The sequence below is a fragment of the Centropristis striata genome, chromosome 16 (assembly GCF_030273125.1).
Source record: "Centropristis striata isolate RG_2023a ecotype Rhode Island chromosome 16, C.striata_1.0, whole genome shotgun sequence".
NCBI lineage: Eukaryota > Metazoa > Chordata > Actinopteri > Perciformes > Serranidae > Centropristis > Centropristis striata.
In genome coordinates, this window is record NC_081532.1 from 15167098 (window position 1) to 15190663 (window position 23566).

The 23566-nt window shown below is 40.1% G+C and overlaps 1 protein-coding gene across 3 annotated transcripts in view; it reads left to right on the forward strand.

Moving 5' to 3' along the window:
* The window catches only part of nkx2.2a (NK2 homeobox 2a), an 85783-nt gene extending 63294 nt beyond the window's left edge, over positions 1–22489 (forward strand). For 2 of the 3 annotated variants that reach the window (XM_059354025.1, XM_059354026.1), the window contains one exon: positions 21509–22489. In XM_059354025.1, the coding sequence (XP_059210008.1) occupies positions 21509–22062 (554 nt within the window). In that variant the 3' untranslated portion in view covers positions 22063–22489. Of the gene's footprint in view, positions 1–20507; positions 20833–21508 lie in introns of all 3 variants that reach the window. The other variant, XM_059354024.1, reaches the window with a different exon arrangement.
* The last annotated feature ends 1077 nt before the right edge of the window (positions 22490–23566 follow it).

Consider the following 23566-nt stretch of genomic DNA (forward strand, 5'->3'; position numbering starts at 1 on the left):
TTTGATTATTGTCTTTATAATTAAGTGAAACAAAGCATTAAAAGTTACCCAGGTTGCACTATCTGGCATGTTACTAGTCTAGCCAGTGGACCTTCCAGGAATAAGAATGTCAAGGTTTAGGAAACTAAATCACTGCGGCACATATTTGTTATTTCAGGTTCCTTCTTTGCCTTTAAAGCGTCCCGATGGGATGCATTGTGTGCCATAAGACTCTCTTTCGCTCCATCCGTTTGTATTAAACATTCTTACTCAACAGCTGCTGCCTGTAGGAATAGGCCTTCGTCAAAACATGAACTATTACCAATCACACCCATACATTCCTCCTTGTTCATTTGTTATGTTTAAACCTACTGACTGAGTAACGCGGGGGCTCATAATTATCACATGATACATTAGGTTTGCTATTTAAGTAGAAGCTTTATTCTTAAAATGTACAGATTTGACATGATTCTGTAAAAAACACAAACGGTTGCCACAAATGTGTATTAGCTGATTCGTCCCATGCGGAGCACCCTGAGCAATTTGTTGTCCAGAACGTTCCACCTCCTTTACACTGCTCACTGAGATAGACGGTGAAGTATTATGAAAGACGGAGAGAGAGAGATATGGGGGGCAAAGAGGGGATAAAGAGAGCATGACCGAGCTTTAGCGCCAGATTGACAGAACAGAGACCTTGGAGTGAACTGCCTCTCTTTTAGGGAAGTTTACATATAAACATCTTCAACATGCAGGTGGAAATACGGGCCAGAAGGGGTAAATAAAGAGTCCTAGTCTGGAGTTCTGGGCATTTTGCAAACAATAGAAGTTTTCAGATAAACTTGGACTTGAACGCTCCCTAGGAAAAGAAAAACGTAGCTGGGAAAGTGTTTACCTTTAGATGATCAGATCAAAGATAGGCTTCTTTACAAACACACTTAAATCAAACCCTTTTGACTTCTTTACTGACATTTATTAAAACTTGTTCTGTATAAGCGATTAAAGGCTGCAGAGGCTCATCCAGGTCAGATCTGTTTGTTTGCCGTTAATTTCAGCATTTGCATACAACGTTACTTCACATTCCTGCATGTCTGCGCTGCCTGGTACAAACACGCCATCGTCTGGACTTAAGAGGAAGTTGCTCACTTGGGCTTTTACTTGCAGGACACTGTTTATAAAGGGAAAGCTCACCCTGCAATCAAAAAACCCCTTATTTAACTTATGTAGTTCCTGCATGAAACAAGGTCTGTGGATTATCCTGATTAACCAGGTCGTAATTTCTGTAATGAGACATTGCTGTTAAGATTTTCAAATTTATTTTTTGGGCACTTTGAGTACCACAAGCCATGTACCATCTACTTCCATTATTATCAGGAAAGGGCAGACTTCTCTAAAGCTGATATCTCAAACTCTCAGCATCACACCAAAACAATCTAGATAGATAAATAGCACTACAGGTTAAAAAAAAGTGTACTTTTTATTTAGCAATAAATCTTTAATTTCTTCTAATGTTGAGTGTTTTATCTCGGAGAGAGATTTTACTATTCCTAACCGCTACTTGCCGAACCCTAACCTTATCTGAACTGTTACTTTAAAATATAACTGTAATGTTAAATCCATACTTTATCCTAAAATGTAATCATTTTCTGGAGACTTTCATGGACCCCAATCGCTCCCCGCTACTTGTTTTAACCCTAACCCTAACTCTAACCTTACCCTTATGTAACCAATAATGAACTTAACTGTAAAAGTAAAACCCAATCTTTGTCCTAAAATGTAATCCTTTACATTATGGGGACTTGTTCTTTCCTAGTAAGGATGGTGAGTCCCCACAATGTAACTGTGTTAACAGATTTATGTCCCTAACAACATGAGTAATACACAGCCAAATATATACATGTTGCATTTTCATCACTTTAGAGGAAATTACAGTGACTAACATTAATTTCCTGGAGACTTTCATTGACTCTATCCCTCACTGCTACTTGCATAACTCTAACCTTAACCCTAACTAACTTTAACCTTATTCTGATGTTAAACCCTGTCGTTACCCTAATATTTATTAATTTAAAATTAATTTAAAGACTTTTATTCAGCCTGTCCCTCACCGCTACTTGCCTCACCCTAACCTTACCCTGATGTTTAAATCCATCTTTACCCTAAAAAGTCCCCATGAGGAAGGCGAGTCCCGACAATGTGACTGTGTAAACAGATGAATGTCCCCATAACAGGCGTCATATTGTTCCCCCCTACACACACAAACACACACAAATTGAAGACAATACCAGCCGAAACTGCACAAAACACACATATGACCACAGCTTTGATTTTTCTAATAGTCTTGCTGTTCATATTCAGAGCAGAGAGGTTGAAAGCTGCTCAGTTGCTTCAGAGTTGCATCTCAAATTACACACAGTCACTTCAGTGTATTGTCCAGTAGATGGCAGCATAGGCTCAAAGAACAGCAAGAGCATTTGTTCTGTGGAAGCAACTGACTTATTCCATACATTTTTCTCATTTAGATTTTTTAAAACTAATTTATAACAATTTGAAAATTCTTTAAATTAGACTTGTTTGTGTAATTCTCTCAAAGCTGGAATTAAACATGTGTTAGGATAACCCCAGACCATGACCATAACAAAAGGGGAGGTCAGTGTGTGAGGTTGCCAGAGGGTGGCAGTCTTTACCCATGTCTTCAGAGTGGCTTTAACATCTTTTATCAGCATCTCTTTCCGGGATGAGAAAAGAGAAAACAATGAGTCAAAACAGCAGGCATCTTCGCTGAAGACTTTTACGATTTTGTTTTTGAGTCAAGTACCAATTTTTTTTCATTTAAATTGTATTTTGCTAAACCTTAAGTGGGTTATTTGTTTTTATAAAAATCTGGTGATATAAACAACTGTGTTATGAAGTCACAATAAACAAGAAATAATTTCTTCAAGGCTTGTTGATGATTTTTTAATGTTTTTTAAATTCCACAAAATTTGGGCTTAACTACTTGTTTGAATTTGGTATGTGACTGTCACAGAGATGGTTCATGCTGCCAAGGTCCCCCTTTGATTAGAATGGGATTCAAGTGATGAAAAATTTGACCCCACATTGTCATTGTTAATCACTTCACCTCCTTTCATGAAATCGTCTCAGATGCCGGACAAAAAGCTCCACAGACCACACATTTAGCTGAGTTCAGGGAATGTAATATCTCTATTACGAATGTCTGCGGCGAAACTGCACTGGGAAGTTGAAAAGACACCTCTGATTGATGTGACACTGTATGAAAAAAAATATTGACAGCTAAGCCAACATTCCTCATCGGGTTCAGCAGTGTCAGCTTCCTTTTCTCTCCATCCTTCATCCGCTCAACCCCGTCCCCTCCACGATGAAAGTCGAACAAATCTGCTGACATTGATCCTGTCTCCACTGCTGGCCTAATTTCATTTCAGCCTGAGAGAGACGGCTATCTCCGAAGATCTTGACAGACAATTGTATTTACTATTTTCTTTTCACAAGCCAATAAAGGGAGAGCAGTTATTGCATCAGATTATATGAAAAACCGTTTAATGATTCCAATTTATAACTCTAGACTGAATAATGATACAGTTAAGAGCTGACAGGCCATGATAAATGAAGGCTCATATAAAACATATTTAGCGTGAAGAATGGCTGGAGATGAATTGCACAGTGATACAAACTCATGATAAAGAACAGTAAGAGCCACTAGAAGACTTAATAATGTGCTATTCATTTTGAAGTGATTTTGCTGGTTAATAAAAGAGCACAAATTAAAAATATATTTATTGTAGAAAGATGTCTGGGAATATTGCCCCCATGTCTCCAGACACCCACCCTCACCCAATCTAATCGCTCCCCATCTCTTTAGATTGAACCTATCAAATCCTCACTTTCCCTTTCCATCATTGCTGACTCTCGGTGCATTTCGCTGTCTGTAACTTGCCTGATTTAGTGCGCGTATATGATTTCTTCCACAGCATATATTACCGGCTTGTTCTCTGAAGGGACTGGCAACATCGTTTATGCTGCTGTTTGGACTGGACTGCTGAAATTTAAACCACATAACACACTGACTGCTACACCAAAGCTCCAATACAAGCTAGGTTATGTATCACAAAGGCTAACTGGGGGGAAAAAATAATTGATTTTGTAAATTAATGTAGTTCTTTTAATGCTGCAGCATCCTTGAGATGCAGAGGTGTAAACATACACATATCATTCAAAGGGAAGGACTAATGTGCATTGCCTATTGAATGTGCAGAAAACCATGGTCAAGTGGTGAATCCTTTAAAATCATGGTCAAGGACTATAGAGTATATATGCTGGTACTGGACTGGAGAATGTAATATCTAGCTCTTTTCACTGAGAGATAGGACATTTCATTTGCCACATACAATGACTGCCACCATTTCTATACATTGGCACACTACTCAAAAGTCACGAGGGCTTTTTTCAGGAAGGGGTTCAACAGCTGTTTTGTATTATTGCTATTGAAAAGAAGGTCATAGTCATCCGATTTATTTGTCGCTTGAAGCAGTGTATATATATGATATATTCAGAGGGTTTAAAGGCAATGCAGTCATATTACCTGCGGCCAACAACGGCTGAATCCATCCTCAGGCGGCGTACGATACAAATACAGACCCTCAAAAACTACCCGTCGCTTCTTTGTTGCTCAGGTTGATGCACATGGAGAGCAAGGGCAACAACATCTCCCATCAATCCGCCCATCCGTTTTTGTTTTTTTTTCCTCGACAACATACAAATTTGAATGATAAAAGTGCGGAGCTAATGAGAAAATGTAAATCAGACTAAGGGCAGGCGGACACTAGGCTTCATTTGATGAACAAGAAATGAGGAGCGAGGTAAATTATCCCAGGATCATGTTCGCGCTGACACCTGGGAGACAGATGAAGTAGAGGCCATTGTTGTTTCCTCAATGCAGATACAGCAGGGGCACAGGACAGTGAGGATAGGTGACCCCCAGCTCTGTTTGTTGCCAGAAGAAGAGCTGGATCAAACAGAGGGGTTGAGCAGTCTGTTGTGTCCATGTGAGCATTGTCTTTGACACTGACACAGATTGACACAGACCACAGTCTCACTAATGAATATTGTATAAAGTACCATTTAGGACAATACTAATAGTTTTGGCATGTGTGCCATTTATATAAGCTCCGGTCCCATATTAGTAGTGGGACAGATGGTTATGATTCTCTGAGCATGGCTCCAGGGATGGCAATGTTGCTTGTTGGTTAGTCCGTCTACCAATTTTACACTTTTTTAGTAAGATATTCCAACAATTATTATAGGACTTGCCATGAAATTAGAGTTGTTGCCCAGAGGATGAATCACAATGACTACAATGATCTCTGACTTTATTCGTCAAAAATTTTCACTCATCCTGTGAAATATCGCAACATCTACTAGATGGACTGGTGCAAACATCTGTCAAAATCAGGTTAGCATTTTAAACATGAATAATACTTTGGTTTCTGATCAAACTCGTGCAGAATGAATGACATTACCATCAGCCACAGCTGTACTTTGTGATGAGTGCTGCTTAAATGTTAGCATACTAGCACCCTAAACTTTGATGGTGAAGTTTATCACTGGCACAATCCGGCCACATTCCAAAGCGGGCGATTACCGTATACAAGTAGAGTTTGCATGGTTATCCCCTGAAAAATTTACCAAATTGTGGGCGAAAATTTGCCAACATAAGATGGGGCTATGGTAACAATGTCATTTGAGAATGTAAACATTAGTCACATGTTGCAACAGACATTTAACCCAGGGCTAGTAGAAGAAGCTGTGTGAAACATATAGCCTTGGTCTTAGGTTAAAAAGTCTTAACCTAGGGTCAACTCTTCATTCAGGGCAAGAATATTTATTGTAGAAAAGCTCTAATACCTGCTGAACACCAGCATGTTAGTATCATCATCGTCTGCATATTAGCATGCTGACAGTAGCATTAACTCGAGTACAGCCTCACAAGGCTGCTAGCATGGCTGTAGTCTCTTAGTCCAGTTGGCCCCTGACCTTTTTCTTGGATATACAGTCCGGAAAAATATATTTCATTGTAACCTGTAAAAAAATGATACCATCTCTCATGTTTGTCCACTGTTTCACCTTGTTCTGCAATTTCTTTTTTCTCCCTATGTGTCTGCATAGACTTTGATAGTGACCATGATAGTGAACATTATATCTGCTAAACATCAGCATTTTAGCATCATCATTGTTCGCATGAAGCTCGAGCATAGTCTCACAGAGCCGCTAGCATGGCTTAAACTTCTTCTTGTTGGTTCTTGATTCTTGTGTTTTTTTTGTGGATACAGTCTGGAGAAACATTGTAGCCTGCTGAAATATTTGTTTAAAACACCATCACCTGTACTATAAATGCACAAGGTGTAACAGTGGACAATGTTCAGAAATTCCTGTTGGGACCCATGTGTCTGAAACTCCCTCAGTGCCTCAGTGCCTCGAATACAATGCGCAATGTGTCCGCAATGATTTAGAAACACAATAATGATGATTATGTATCTGCAGATAGTATCGCTTACCGAACATCAAAATAATAGAGGAAAATGATTGACTCAATCATGCATTAGATCCAAAATCATAGTGTCTAATTTGCTATGAATGATTTACTCTACAGTATACTCGGACGAGGGCGAGAGAGAAAGGGGAAGGAAGCGAGTAATAAGGACAGCAAAACAAACCATGCAGAAGCCTATAAAAATACAGCTTCTTCCTCTCAACAGCCCCCTCCTTGAGATGCAGATCATCCGTGATCACCTGATAGTTCCGGACACAGGGAGGGCTATGCTCTCGTCAACCTCTCAGGGACAACCTAGCAACCTCCCTACTCTCCTTATCCCTCCGGACACCCACACACTGCCTCTCTCTTCTTTGCCACCTCCCCCAGGCCTCCCACCCAGACCCTCAGTCCTTGGAGAAGACCCCAGGCCAACGGTGGACAAGGGGCTCCTGAATGGGGCCTGGACTGGCCTTTGTCTGGCCCCACTGCAGAGTCCCTTTATTTACACAGGCTTTAACGCTGTATGTTTTCTTGTCTCTTAATTGCATTGGCCTTTGGTGGCCCTTGGTCAATCAATACCATCTCTCCAATGACATCAGCAACTCTATTCAGCAAGACCCTTCCAGGTGATGGCTGTTTCGTGGGAGAGCTGGTGGGAACGAGCCTTGTAAATGCTCTCCTTCCTCACATCACTGACCCCAACCATTTATATATGTTTACATTGACGTACCCCAACCATGACACACACACATATATATATATATATATATATATATCAGCATACCATGTCCGTCTACATATGTGGATTCTAACTATATATGCATATTCAACGCTCTGCGCCTTTGTTGATTCCCAATGGATGCACTCATGTGGTTTTTGGGGAGAGGGTGTGTCTCTTCAGCTGCAGGCTTAGCGCTCGGGTGTCCATAGGTGAGCCCACTGCATGATAAGTCTGGCTGATGTGACAATCAGTGCCATCAAAACAATTTTGCCGACCCTTGACTCTCGAGGAGAGCGGGAGAAAGAGGGAGTTGACATGCCTTTACCAATCCTGAGTGCGTGTGACCAAGCACATTAATCATAAGAGGTCTAACCCTCTCCTGTGTCCAATTCAGCGATGATTCTCTAGTGCGGCACCATGGCAATGTTTAGACAGAGCCGGACATAATTATCTTTTTGTGTACTTTAATAAGGAGACATCCGAGTGTTCCGACGACAGGGGCACACACGCCACAAAACTACCGTACAGTGATATTATCCCCTTCATTCCGTGTAATTAAAACATAAATAATTAAAAGGCACTAACTAACATAACTGGTATGCAAATTTGACGATTTAGTGAGTTGAAGAACACAGGGATTTTTTTTTGCCAAATGGGGACCATTTAAAGTTGACCTTTGGAAATGTTATTTTGAATGCAATGTGATGGTGCTGTTTAATTTGAAGAGGTACTTATCTCAAAGTCAACATCTTACTTCTGTTTTCCTGACGCACACTCAGTCACCATATATTAGGCAGTAGCCTGGCAACCACAAGAGTAGAGCCGTACCAAATGGATATGTTTGCAGTATGACAGGCCCGGTGTGCTCCTCACCGCTGACCCCGCCTGCCATTTTGTTTCTGTCCTGCGAAGGTGTCAGTGATAAACGTTACCTTGTCTCAGCAGGTGTGCCTGGATGGAGGGCCCTGTCGCACGGAGGGGGTCACCAACCCCACAGTGTTTCCCCCATTTATTTGAATAATGGCCCATTAGGACGGCTGGATATCCAATGTTAAAGTAGCTGTATGTGTCTCCTACATAAAAGACATAATTACCTGAGAGAGGGAGGATGTGTTGGTGCACACTTTTCCTCAGCTGGGGCTCCAGAGCTCAGAATGAACACACACTGTTGCCATTAGGTGGCGACAGAGAGAGGTTTACCCAGTGAAGTCCCTGGCCATGGCTTGCACACAAACACCACCTCAGCTGCTGCATAAACAAACTGCACAGCCAAACTGAGTCAAGAAGTAAATGTCTGAAAAGGCACCTATGAAAATACAGCTCAAACTCTAACAGATTAGCATATTTAAAGGCAATCACACAGTGTGTTGAGGATTTCCAACTTGGTGTTGAGTTTAGACATCATCGCAGCTTGTCCTTTTTTGAGTCAGGAAGCACTTATTCGTGTTTCAATTCAAATTTATTCAAATAAGCAACGGAACATTCATTCAGTTTCCCGAGTGAAGGTTTCTCTAAAACTGCAGTATGTATCTTTTAAACTATTTTCAGGCAATTACTGTTCTCATTGAATTGCATAGTATCATGGTGAACAGAGAGTGGGCAATTTGTAAACCTTTGGCTTGCTGAGAGATGGAGTTGTCCTTTTTGGTCGGCATTGTGGCTCCTTTTGCCTTTCATAATTCTAGTTCAAGAGAGACTTGCCATGCAGTCAATGGAAATGTGGATTGGAAATTTGGAGTGGTATTTATATGAACCAAAAAGATTGCCAATTAAGGATGAGTTCTTTATCATTTATTTGCCCTTGGGGTTTTATTCCTCAATTGCTATCACCATATAAAAGCATCCTTTTAGCACAAAGAATGGAAGCCCATTTTCGTGACCTCCTCTAATGCATTTCCATCCATCTTCACTGCCTCGAAAAAAGTTTTCACCTCTCCACAAAACATGTTAATTGCCATCGTGGCCCAGTATAAAGAAAATATCTACACGTTAATTATCCAAATATGTTGGCAACCCATCTGCAGACAGCTCATTGAAATTACTAAATTGTGTTTTCTCCTTTTCGGCTTTCATTTTGGACACATTGTTAATCAAAAGGCTTCAAAAATGTGCAGATGGGTAATCCTTGTGTCTGCAAGGAGCAGCCTGGTTCAAGGTGAGTGTTTCATGCCCCTAAGCACTTCTGTTTCTCTCCATTGTGCTGTTTAGGTTACATATCCTGATGGGATGTTCACCGTACTCCAATAGGGACTTTCCTTGCACACATGCAGACGCACACACACAAACTCCCGCAGTGATAAGCATGCACACACACGTACACTGCTCCATATTCAACTATACACACACCTACTCACAGCAAAGCTTGGCCTTCACTATGTAATACTGGTCATTATTAGTGTAATTACCTATTTTAGTGCGATTTGAAGCCAAGCACGTGTATTTCTGCTCGGCATTGTGGAACCAGCATTAATGTGGAAATTTTCCCCCTCAAAGAGCTGCATAGTGTGAGCTATAAGAAGAAATCCTTAACCTCTGTGTTTTTATTAAGTAAAATAGTTAAGAATCACTTGATGGTGGTTAAAAACATGTTTTGAATAACTTGCTATCTTTTATAGAAATCATTTATCATCATGACAGCCTTGGTTCCAGTTCCCCTTAGAAATCGATAATATTTAATCTCACTTTGATTTCATTGGCTACTCATTCATTAATGAGTAAGTATGATTAAGTGTATACCTGTTGTAAAAGTGAGTTGGAAGTAGTTTTAAAAAGATAGGGTGAATATGGAGCATGGTTTACAAATTATTAGTTCTTCGATATGGGTTTGGATACTGGATATAAGGGTTGCCATATTGCCATTATTATAATGTCATCTAGGGATGTATGCTTCATATTGGTACTGATTAATTATTGGCAGATAATAGGAAATTTATGTTATTATGTATTATTCCAATAATGAAATTATAGCTGATGAATTATCATCCTATAACAAGCAGCCAGATTGTTTTCTTTAACTTAACTCCGATACAATAGGTGGCGGTATGCACCTTTTAAAGTTGGTTTGCGATCCGCCAATAAACAAGTATAGACTATTTAAGACAAGGACAAGTCTGATTGGACAGACTATGTCAAATATTTTATTTGAATTCTTCGACAAAATGCTCTATAAAAGCTTTTGTTTTTTGTTTTTGAATCTTTTTTATGTAGTTCAAAAGCAGAAATAAATGAGTCGGAAATGTTTATTTTGTGTGCTAACAATAGCGGTGTAAGTTAGATTTGGGTATGTCAAAGTCGTGGGATATCAAATCATACACCTGAGCCTTTTTTTTTTTACCTTCGTATGCATAAACTGCAGGTAATAAACTTCTTTGAAAAATTTAAAAATGTATCAGTTACTATATTGGTATCGGCCATGAGAAGCAGTTAATTATCAGTTATCGTATCAGCTGAAAAAAATCCACATAGTGCATCCATAATGTGCTCTTTTGCTCCCAAACATCGGACAAAAAAAAATCTTCATGCAATAAGGGTGTTTGGACAATAAACTGGTCCATCTTCTGTATGTCTCCTGTTAAAGATGCAATATCTCTGCAAAAACATGGCATCATTTTTCACCTTCTGCATGTATATTAGCACGTGAAACTATGTAGTTGCTACCATCAGTGTTTTGAACTCAACAACTAAACTTCCACAATAATCCATGAATTAATTTGTAGTACTCTCTGTTTATTTTAAGGCCCCGGGTTGATGCATGTGAATCATTCAAAAGATTATTCAGACATTAAACATCAAATTGCTTTCTTCAGCTCTCAATGCAAATGATGATTTTTCAATGGAGCCTTGAAGTGACACCACACTGCACCCTCTACATGAATTAAAAGAGTTGAATACAGACTTCACTACTACTAAACAAATCTTTAAATCTTTTGTCAAACATCTTCACAGAAACCATAAAGACATCTTAAAGTTCTCAGATGTATTCCCAATGCTGCATTGAGCTACAGTGCTGCAGAGAACAGCGGGTTAAAGGGTCCGTGTATTTATATTGTGATATGATGTATATGATATTAGCTTCCTCTGTTAGGTTCTCAAGGTAAAGTGGCTGAACAGCCAAATGTCACTGAATCAACATTACCGTGATAATTCCTGCTTCTGATTTGTCGCTTGTTGTATCTCTTTGAAGAACATGTTGAGTTTTCTCTCTAAAGAAAGATCCAACATTAAGAATAATTTGCCCTCCGTTTTGTACATCTGATAAAATGTACGCTTTCCTGAATAGATTCTGCCACAGAGATCTTACATACATTTTTTTTTCAGCAAGATACATTTGTAAAAAAAAACAACAACAAAAAAAACCTGTCCTTGAGACATGCCTCCTCCTGATTCAACGTGTTTTGTCCATGCAGCACCATTCAAATACAAGAGTTATATTCTTCCTTCCCTACTTCACTATGGACATACTGCTGAAGGTAACAGTCGATATCCTTGCAAAGCCTTTGAGTCTTTGCTCTGTGCAGCTGGAGCGAAGGCAAGGCCGAGCTCGCCCATACTGCAATGATCTGTCCTTGACTCTTGCTACCATTTATTGTTTCAGAAGATGGAAGAGGTCTTGAAAGACTAAAGCAACCTAATTATTGCCCTCTGCAATTCTTGAGTTCTTGTCTTTTTTCTTCATCTTCTTCTTCAGATTCACTCTGGAATCAATCAGCTACCTTGAGAAGCAACCCTTCCATTTCTAGTCGTGCTACTCTTCACTTTGAGGTTGTTTTTATTTATTTATTTACCACATGATTTGGTTCTCCAGCCTGCTCAAAGACCTCTCCAAGGGAAGAAAGCATTTTACTGTTGAAGTGGTCACAACTGTGACTTGATACAGCTCTTCGGGCTCACCTTGGATGATGGCTATTGTCCAGAGTGATGGAAGTGATCCTGTCAGGTGACCTTCTTGCTTATTACTCGAGACCTATATACCTTTCATACCCCCGGCTATAGAAGAAGATAACAGCCTCACTGTGCTTGCCTCACAATTAGTTCACAGTAATTCATCACGTGGGAGGGAGAAGTTCTCCCTCTTGCTGTGTGGATATCAGCTGTCTTGCCTGATGGTACCTGACTCTATCGACATATAGTTAAGTGAAAAGTTTGATGGGGTCAATTCTTCATTATTATTTGAAGCTCGGAGCTTTTCAAGCGTGTGACCTTGACTGGGGCCGTTTGTTTTGTACCCACATGCCACAGAGGCTAAAATGCTTCCAGAATGTATCCGCTAAGTACTGTGTTTTTGGCCCTTAGCCTCGGCAGCAGGGTTTACAAACAGCTATATGGCTCTCCAAGGCCAAGCGCTGGCCTTGCACCAGATGCTTAGCACTGGAAAAGAAGTATTCACACCTAAAGTTATTCGTGTCAAGTAATGCTCACAAAACCATTCCATGCAATCCATAAATCTGACATTTTAATGGAAATACCAGGCGATTCATGAGTGCTCTAAAGGAACTTTTTATTCTCTGACACAGCTCACCACGTTCACACTAGTTGTTCCCTCCCTTCTTCTTCTCAACTTCAGTGCTTAATATAACAGGGCACAAATGTTGAGGCTGATCGCCCTACACTCCAAAACTCCTCAAATCCACAATGCACTGTTGTCATTTAAGAAATGTTAATATTCAGCCTTGTGTGAGAAATGGGCACTTTGTTGGAAAACAGCTCATCTCCTCTTACTTTGCTTCACATCTCTTGAAGGGCTAAAAACACCCATTCACTCGCCTTAACACTAAAGGGCCTTACTGATCAAATGCTAAACCTCTCTAAGTGAGGGAAAAAAATTTGCTAAGCCTTTCCACATTGATAGGACTGACTATCATCCGTCTCAACCAGCACAAGTGAGACCCTCAGGTTTAATCAAACTTTTTTTTTCAAAGTGTATCTTCCATGAAAATCAAGCCCAGCCTCTGTGGCATTTGTGTGTGGCGAAGCTCTCCCTCTCTTGAGTGGTCGATACATTAAAACTTGAACTGATTGATTTCAGAATGCCAGTGCCATCAGTGTCCTTACGCCGCTGTTAACTACATCTGAAGTATGTTAGTCATCAAGCTTTAGGCCAGGGATTGATAATAGCTTGACCGCCAGGGCCTATCTTACCCATCCTTTTCAGGAGACCTTGTATTTAGCACCCAGAGCACTTGTGGCAAATCTCAAACAGGCACAAGAGTATTCACAGAGCGGCTGAGTGGAAAGCTTTCTCTCATTCGTCTGCACCTCATGAATACATTCCAACTCTAACTAACTACTTTGCCTTAATGTGGAATTTCAAACGAGGTATGAGGCCAATTTATTTATTTGTATTCTCCGCATCTTAGCAATACTCTTGAGCGCAGCGATGGCAGCAAGGATAATCTCTGTCTTTCATCAGCAAAGTGGCTCTGCACAAAAAACCCATCAGTAATGTATTCTCTATTGATTGATGGTCGCTCCTGCACTACTAGGCAACACCATTATTATCATGCATAGATTCCACACTGCCCACAATAAAATCATTGTCTTGATTTAAGTCATCCACCTCCCTCCCCCCCCTCCTGAGGTGTCATAATAGCACAACTGGTGTTTGCCTGTTTTCTTCCCCAACAATTACTATCATCATGTTTACACCGAGCACATATTCTCACAGTCTTTGATACAGGAGAGGAGTTTTTCTATAGTGTGCGTGCAACAGGTGTAAATAAATGAGCTGGAGACACTTTTATAAGGACAGCTACACAATAAAAAATAGTTCTTTTGTGTTTAACCACTCGTGTTGGAGGAAAATAAGATGGAAAAGAGGAAATTAAATGTTTTGCATTTTTTTCTTTGAACACATATTCCTTATATTATCTACATAAGCCTGTAGCCTTTCATTGTTGCACAATCAACACATATTTATTTACTATAATATATTGTGTTTTATACAGATTTTATCTTAAAGAAATGTTGAATAAAGAAAAAGAAAAATCCAGTTATTTATTTCTAGTAATACATGTATATGACACAAACTGTGAATTTTATTTTTTATTTATAAATTTATGAATTTTAATTATATTACATTTTAAACTATGTCTAAAAGTATATTACATGGTATAAATGATCCTAAAACAAACATGTAAAATATATTTTTTTTAATGTGTGGCTTAAAGACAGATCTATGTTATGCATACACACACAAACATACACATATTAATAATTATTATAATTATTTATTATTAGTTTTTGTTATTTTGCGCCTTTAGATGCGCCTGTGCAGAGATTTTTGTAATTTCTAACAGTAATTTTGTGCCTCAGCCTGCGCGTTACTAACGTGGCCTCAGCTCACACAGTTGCTGGTGCCTCCAGTGTCGACACATGTGGATCCATGTCGCAAACATTAGGCGTTAGTAGTCCGCCTCATGGGAGATGCCCGAATCATTGTGAATCACTGTGACCTTGGTTATCAATCATTGTATCAGGGGGTATCTAATGTAAACGCAACTGTGGCGTGGATAACATGCCACATCTGCTCTTTGGACAGCGCTGCTTCTTGGTTACCAAGCGATTTATTAGAGAGCCCTGTGTGTGGGGGGGAAATAATAGGTGGCAGTATAAAGATCAACCGGCAGCTCTTCCATAGGCGTACACTTATCTCTCAAACAGCCTGTTGTAACATTATCACTTATTATACTGCGGATAGTTTCGTGTCCCCAAAAACATCCCAAAGAGAGTCAAACTCGCAGTGCGGGGTTAAAAGCACGGTGCGCACGGAGCTGTGTTTGCGCTCAAGACCAATTTATTGCCGATGAACATATGGCCAATATTTTTCCTCACGTCATAGCAAGGGGGGAAAACAAACACCATGCAATGTTAGCCAGTCAGCAAGAGCAGAGCCACTTGGCCAGCTATGCAAACGCTCTTGGACAATATGAGAAGAGGAGCACTTGCTTTCTGGGTATATAAACCACATCAGGCTTATCTCTGCACGCACTCCTGACTCCCATTTGGAGATATTTCATTAACTCTGCGCGCTGTCTTAACGCTGGCAACACATTCAGCCCCTCCAGTATAGGTAAGCAGTCAGTTTGGATACATTATTTTTTTTGCAGCCTGCTTATTTTCTTTTACCTACTTTATTACGCGCTGCTTGGTCCTTGACTGGCCTGATCTTATATTAAAAACTGTTTCAAATAGATTATTCAGAGTTTAGGCCTGTGCGCATTTAAGCCTACAGTAGTTGGTGACCATACGCACTCACATTGGTTACTTGGACATTATCTGTGCACTGAGAGTGAATTCATCTCCTTATTATTTGGAAATATATAAAATATTAAACTAATCTGAGAAGTTTTCAGAAGATGCACCAACACACACAGCCTACATAAATTACGCGCTCACACCAGCCACACTTCATTCACAGAGAACATTTGTGTATCTTAATGTAAAATGATCATGGATGAAGATAATTTGCAGATGAAGTATCAAAAAAAACCTATAACATAGCATGTGTTTAATTCCACTGCTTATATCCCTAGCATTATTGGCTAATATAAGTTGTTTAATTGGGTTCACACAATGCGCACCCCCTGTTGTTTCTTAAATGTGCCGGTAGAGACCGCTAGAGCTCTACAGATGTCAACAGCTGTTAATGTTATTACTGCACTCACACACAGGCTGCCTAACAAGGAGGACAACTTGTCTGTACTTGTGTCATCTAGAGCGGGGCAGATCAGGTTCTCCTGAAGAGGATGATTTATTTATTTATTTGTTTGCTTATGTATTTATTTATTCATAAATCTGTTCTACACATTTACAAATAATCACCGCTTATTCTTTTTTTTATTTATCTGAAGAAGTCCCAGAGACTTAAGCCATTTCCCCCTCCTCCCCTGCCAATGTCAGCGCGATACTGAAAATGGGAAGTGATTAAAAAATAATAAACCCCCTTTTTAAGCAATTCGTCTTACACAGGAAAAAAAGATTAAGGCGAATGGCACAGTGTGGCATGAAATTCAGCGTTACAAATAAACTGGTGGTTTAACAAATGAAGGCATCTCCTCGGGCCATGGGCGCAGTGCTATAATCTCGCCGTGACATGTTTAATCATTAGAGGGAAGGAGACGAATAAAGACTTTTGCCCGGGAGGGAAAGGTGGCTGGATTTCTGTTAAAAAGAAAAAAATCCCAAAATGATTTCTACCCTGAAGCCAAGTCTCCCCGGGCCATGGCTTAGCCCCCATAATAAATAAACCGGACCCGCTTTACCTGCATATCATATATAGGCTTTTAATCATAGAGGGAGGAAATCGGTCTTGTCACTCTGTACATTTATCATGTGCACCCTGAGGCAGAAGGGGTTACCTTTATCAAAGACTAACTCCCTGCCTGAGGCATCCAAACACGCTGAAATTCAGCGATTAAAGGAGGGAATGATCAGCATTATTATGGATTCTCCTGCGGCATTCTTATTTGTGCATTCAATCGAAAGATTTATTTAATCAAGAATATAAAAAGCTCTTTCTTCACTTATTTGGGAACAATCGTGGGCATGAATTTTTAGGAGGGAATTATAATTAATCAGACGGGGCCCGTTTTTTGGGGTTCATCCGAAAAATTAATTGTTTTTGGATGAGTCCATTCTGCTGTACGTTTGATTGCAAAGCTGGGGATCAGAAAAAAAATGTAACGAGCTTTAATAATGAGCCAGTCAGCTCTGTTGCTTATAATATTAAAATGGGAGCACTGGCGAAACTGGTGATAGCATAATTATATATCACATAAAAAGGGTTTGTGCGTACTTTGCACTTTTACGCACAAAAAGTCAAAAGAGAAACACTATTATAATGCATCGTTTTCCAGTCAGATCTGCAGATTTAGTGTCAGCTGAACTCAAATAAGGCGGGTGATGGGAAGCAGCAGCCCTGCGCCCCGTATTGTCCTTTAAATCCTGATGCATCTGCAGCTCAGAGGCCCTTCTTTACTCCCATCTTCTCTCTGGTTTAACACCCCCAACACACACACATTTCACAGCAGACACACAGAGGATTGAGGGTGATTTACCCACGGAGAGGGAAAAGCACTGGAAACATATTTGCAACCATAATTTAACTTTTAAAGTTTGTTAAAAACGGGATATCTTTTTTTATTATTTATTTTTACCACTTAATAATTAAGAAAATAACACAAAAATAATGGGATATATATACAATAATACAAATAAGAATAAAATAATTATTAATATAACATACATTTATTATATAATAATTATAATTTAATAATAGTAATTATAATAATAATAATAATAATAATAATAATGATAATAAAAATACATATAATTATTATAATTATGCCATCTTCATCCTGTAAAAAAACACAACTCAAAATCTGGCATCTATTTTTACACCAAATTAATTCTGCATTATTGTACATGATTTCAGCCTGAACGCATTCTGATCAGATTTACTGGGCTGTAAACAGTTCCCGGTGCTGGTCCCGTTAACTCGCCCCGCTCTGCAACAACAGTCTGCATACTGGCCACTGTCAGAGTGAAAAGGCACGCGGCCTGTTTGAACTACCTGTGAAAGTAAACAGGTAAACACAGAGCGATAGGCTCTCCAAGTGGAGTACGTCCACTTAGCCTGTGCACATTTACCTCTTCTTGCCGAAACCCTCGGCTCAATTGATCAAATAGTACATCCCCAGCAACTGGCCTCAGTCTGCAGCCCAGTGCGCTCCCATGCACCGTCACCAAACCTACTGTGACTTCCCCCCTTGTCACCGTGCCACACGCAGCCCAAGCACAGCAGAATGACACGGGTGATAAGCCTGCGTGCTCTAACACACCCTGATTCAGCTCCACACACTAAATAAGTGTGAGTGAAATAATGTCCTGCATGGGCCCAAAGTGAGTTTTCCTGATGAGATGCGCATAGAGGCTACAGCCCCGGCCATTCCTCCGTGCTGCGTAAAGCTCTCTTGGTGTCTGCTGCGGGCTGGATGTCCCTTCACATGTCGGATTTAACTGTGGATCAGGTCAGTAACCTCTCTCTCCCTTATAGAGGCTCAGGCGCTGCTCCAGTTTGTCCATATAGCCCGTTCAGCTCAATGGAGCCTTTGTGGGATGTGGAGACTTGTGATTAATTCTGCCAGTCTGGTGGAATATTTACCTCAGGCCTGCATGTCAGGTGCACAGAAACTGTCCTCTAAAGAAAATCTGGAAATAATATAATGATAGTATTCATAATAACGTTTAAAATCGAATTGTTTAAGTAAAATTCTGCTATTAGTATAATGGAAAAAATACAATATAATAATGTTATTATTAATATATTAATAATACAATATCATTATAATAATAATAATATTTCTAATAATAACAACAGTAGTAGTAATAATGATAATAATAATAATCTAAAAAATATTGAGAAAGTGCTGAAGCCAATTCAATTTAATTTTAATTCAATAATCTAGAAGAAACTAAAAGACACAATAGTTCATAGCTCCTTCAGCAAGGAGACAGACTACTGTGTGTGTGTGTGTGTGTGTGTGTGTGTGTGTGTGTGTGTGTGTGTATGTGTGTGTGTCGGTGTGTGTGTGTGTGTGTGTGTGCACTGAGATGAAGGACTTTCCTTAATATTGTGGAAGGATCCAGGAATTGAATGAAGAGATAGTCCATTGAAAGCAGTTGAATGCCATGACAACTAGGAACAACCTCAGATTTATTCCAAACAGTTAGAAAGCATTGTGCATGGGGCGTCAATCATCTATTATTTCGCCCCCTGAAATAAATGCAAAAACTGCGGCCGGACAAAAGCTTCCAACAGGAGCCGGACATTTGTCTACATTTCCCCCATTGTCTGCAGCTTAGCAATCGGTTTGTATTTGTGTTTGCCCGGGTCCGACCACCCAGGATGCGCAGAGGACTCGCTTAAAAAACGTGAAACATTGTCACCCACATCACATACTGGATAGGAGGCAGAGGGAGGAGAACGAAAGGGAAAGTCTTGAAGGGGAGGAAAATAAAGTAACCAACAATGGTACTCGGATTTCCACAGAAAAAAAGCAAGATGGAGCACTTTAGAGGGGGCTCTACACACGTAGAAAACAAATATTAGGATGCGCTGCCATCGTGGAACTGGGGAGATTTATTGAGGGAAAAATGCAAAAGAAAAATCGAATTTTTAATAGCATGATAAAGTATGCAGAAATGTGTATGCATAAAGAAAGAAAACGCTGATTTAGGCCTATTGTTTTTATTATTTTATTTTTATTTGTAATATTATTTTATTATTATAATTATATTAAACATGGCTTACTATCACCACTATCATTATTATTATTATTATTATTAATAAAAAATATATTATTATTTTTACTATTATTAATGGTATAACTATTATTGATGGCTTTATTTGTTATCAGCACCACATTTGGATAGGCCTACTGTCTTAAATACTTGCTTAGCGTTTTCAAACAAACAGAGTCCTGCTTCAGTTTCAACACAGCCTCTTGTCCTTAAGCCCTGGCAAAAATATTGACACAAAAGGTTTACATAAATTATCCCGAATATTTGAACAATAGTCTCTCCTCCTCGTGGTTCCCATCGCTAAAATATAAAAATGAGCTAAAATGTATTTTTTTTTAAATGTGTGGATATATTCGTGAGAAAAGTAAAAAGGCTTCAGTGGAGCAATTTGTTAAAACGGGCTTTTTAAGTATTGTGAGTATAAAGCTACTTGGAGGTTCTTTGTATGTAAATAGGGTGTAAAAAAGGCCCTCCCCGTCTTTGTAATTAATTGACACGTTATACCACTCATCATGCTCTGAAGCACCAATGGTAGAGGCTCGGATCTCCCCAAAACCCACAATTTCACATCTGCAAACACTGTCTTCATCCACTTGACTCCTAAGACCCGCCCACACGTGGCCAACCTTTCGCGTGTTTTAATGCTTTTTCACTGCAGGTTCATGTGTTGAGACCAACCTTATATGGACTGATCGGACAAGGTAATGGCTTATTTCCCTCTAGCACCCAGCAGTAGCACAGTATCCATGAGCCACATATAGCACTTCAGCCACTTTGGCATTCTTCCTGGACTTACAGACACTGAATCCACTGCTCCTTGCTTAGGCAATGGTTATCCACAGTGGCTGCTTTCACTGTACTTCAGCGTAGAGCGACTCTTACTCATCCTATTTTTCCTGAAACATCGCCTCTGCTTCTTCTTTTTTTTCTCTCTTCTCCTTCTTTCTCCCAAAAAAACAGCGGATTGTCCGAAAAGCTGGTGCAGCAACTTTTCCCTGCATATTTCCCCCCCACCAGAATATGTCGTTGACCAACACAAAGACGGGCTTTTCTGTAAAGGACATTTTGGACCTTCCTGACACAAATGACGAAGAAGGATCTATCACCGGAGCGGAGGAAGACACGGAGGGATCGGAGACAACATCCACGACAAAAACCACTGGAGTTTTGGTGCAAAGTCCTCTAGAAAACGTTCAAAATCTGCCTTTAAAGAACCCCTTTTATGACAGTAGTGACAATCCTTACACACGATGGCTTGCTACTACGGACAGTATTCAATATTCATGTAAGTAGAGTCTAAGAATCCTTCTTGATCTTGTTTATAATGACTTGTGTGATATTTCCAAGCTATGCGGTTACATTAAGCCATAATTGATGGCATGCAGCCTCCTATCCCACCCTAACGATGCCCTTGGGTGGCGTGCAGCATTCATCTTTATGCACCGTGCACTGCTGCGCTCGTCTTGAGGCGTTTACAGCTCAACAAAATGCATGCAGTGTTTAGGCTGTTTGCATTGCAAGAATTTGATCGATAAAGCGCCGTGGAGGAAAAAAACCCACACACGGTGGATGTAAGTTATTCAGAGTATAAGCACGGTGTGAAATATAAGACTGCATTCTGTGGGGATTTACAGCCACACAATGCACCTTTTAATGCTTCACTGACTCGCTCTGCTTGTGGAGATTTGGGCTCAAGAATATTTTTTTCCCATTTTTACGCAAAAGAGTTCAAATTAGCCCAAAAATGGCTCGTTGTTTCATAAATCAGTCGCGTTTATGTGCTCTAAATGTTGTGCGTAATCCTGCACAAACATTAACAGGTTATTTGTCTCATTACGCAGCAGCATAATTACCAATGCAAAGTTTTGATGGATGCATCTATGGATTGTGCTTGTGATAAATGTCTCTTGGAACTTTACAACATAACATTTTGACAGTGTTTCTCCCGTTTCTTGCCGCAGTGCACGGTCTATCCGCCAGCTCTCAGGACTCGGCCAAGTCCCCGGAGCCGTCCGCGGACGACGAATCGCCGGACAACGACAAGGAAACTTCCAGCAGCGGCGGCAGCGACTCCGGCAAGAAGCGGAAAAGGAGGGTGTTGTTTTCCAAGGCGCAGACCTACGAGCTGGAGCGCCGCTTCAGGCAGCAGAGGTACCTGTCCGCCCCGGAGAGGGAGCACCTGGCCAGCCTGATCCGCCTCACCCCGACCCAAGTGAAGATCTGGTTCCAGAACCACCGGTATAAGATGAAGAGAGCCCGGGCCGAGAAAGGTATGGAAGTGACCCATCTCCCTTCTCCCAGGCGGGTGGCCGTGCCCGTCTTAGTCAGGGATGGAAAGCCTTGTCACACTCTTAAAGCTCAGGACTTGGCGGCCACTTTTCAGGCCGGGATCCCCTTCTCGGCTTATAGTGCCCAGTCGCTCCAACACATGCAGTATAACGCGCAGTACAGCGCCGCGGCCACGCCACAGTTCCCAGCACATCACTTGGTGCAAACGCAACAGTGGACTTGGTGAGAGAAATTATAGAGACTTGTCTTGGAGGCACGATAGGGAGTTTCACCACAAAGCAAAGAAAAAAATAAAACACAAAAAACAAAAGACTTTTCATTTTTGCAGCTTGACTCATATATATACTACCATTTTTATTCGGGGCTCATGTGTGCGCCGTGTTTACATGTTTTCGTTAAGAGAACTGGGTCCGAACCTCTCCCTTATAGATTTTATTAAGAATGTCAATGCTCTTCTTGTGAAAATTTTTTGTAAAGTATGTTGTGTGTTGGTTGTAGAGATGTTTTCCTCTCTTTTATTTTTTTTCTTTTGTCCCTTCGTGTTATTATCAGCACGTACGAACCACTTTATAATTATAGAAATTTTAATTTCTTGCTTCTTTTATGGACCGAAAAAATATTTATGGCCATGAATAAACACTGGCAACTTTGCAGCTATTTTTCCTTTTGTTTTTATTTCCTGTAAATATTTTGTGGCAAATGTTTGAGAGCTTTCGGGTGCGTAAAGCTGAAGATCGGCCTCTATATATATATTGACACATTTTAAAAACAATGAGGGAGTGATTCTTTTTTTTTTATTTTAATTTTTTTTTTATAAAAACGCCAGATCACATATGTAAATAATAACTGTAGCCGCGCGCTGATGGCTAAATATCCCAATTTTTTTTATAAGGATTTTAAAATAAAATGCTGTGTTTCTGAAATGAGGTTTGGTTTATATAATTTTGTCTGCAAAGACATCGCTAAACATGACAAAGAAAGACGAGGAGATAAACACTTTATTATGACACAGAATGGCACAAATCTCCTGCGCACTTCACTCCTTTCTTTTTTACGCAAATCTAATCCGGAGAATATTTTTCCTCAATCCGACCACCGTCACTAATAAAGAGCCTGAAGTCACTTGTGAAATGGGACTAAAATCCACTCACTTAATATAAGAGGGCTTCTCCACAGAAGAAGCTTTTGAGTCAAAAGCTCTCCTTTTTGTCAGCATCCCCAGCCAGCCTCGGCCTTGGGTGGAAAGTGGGGGGAAAGAATCGTTTAATGCAATAAATGTTTTGTTATCTTGTTAGCCGCTAAACTGCAAATAGAGCAGAGTAATCAATGAGTCACCAGTCGTCTTTGTTTAACCACGGCCAGCCAAAATACGCACGGCTTTAAGAGGCTTTAACCGCCTAATAAAGTTATTTTTCACATCATCATATAACGTGTTAACAACAATATTCAGCTACACTCTGCTCTATTAGTCTCCATCTTCTTTAAGGTGCGACCCAAACCAGCACAAATGGCTCCCCAGTGATGCGTATAGCGCACTGCGGATTATCAGACACCCCCCTCCAAGTCAATATCTTGGGTAAATATGAGTCGAAAAATCTATGCATCATGTTTGTCCCGGGACACACAAAAAAAATCCCACAACAGATGTTAGAGTCGCCCCTATCATCACTGAACAAACAGCCAAATTAGGGCAGATTTGCTAATTATTTACAGAATTGAGTCTCAAGGGG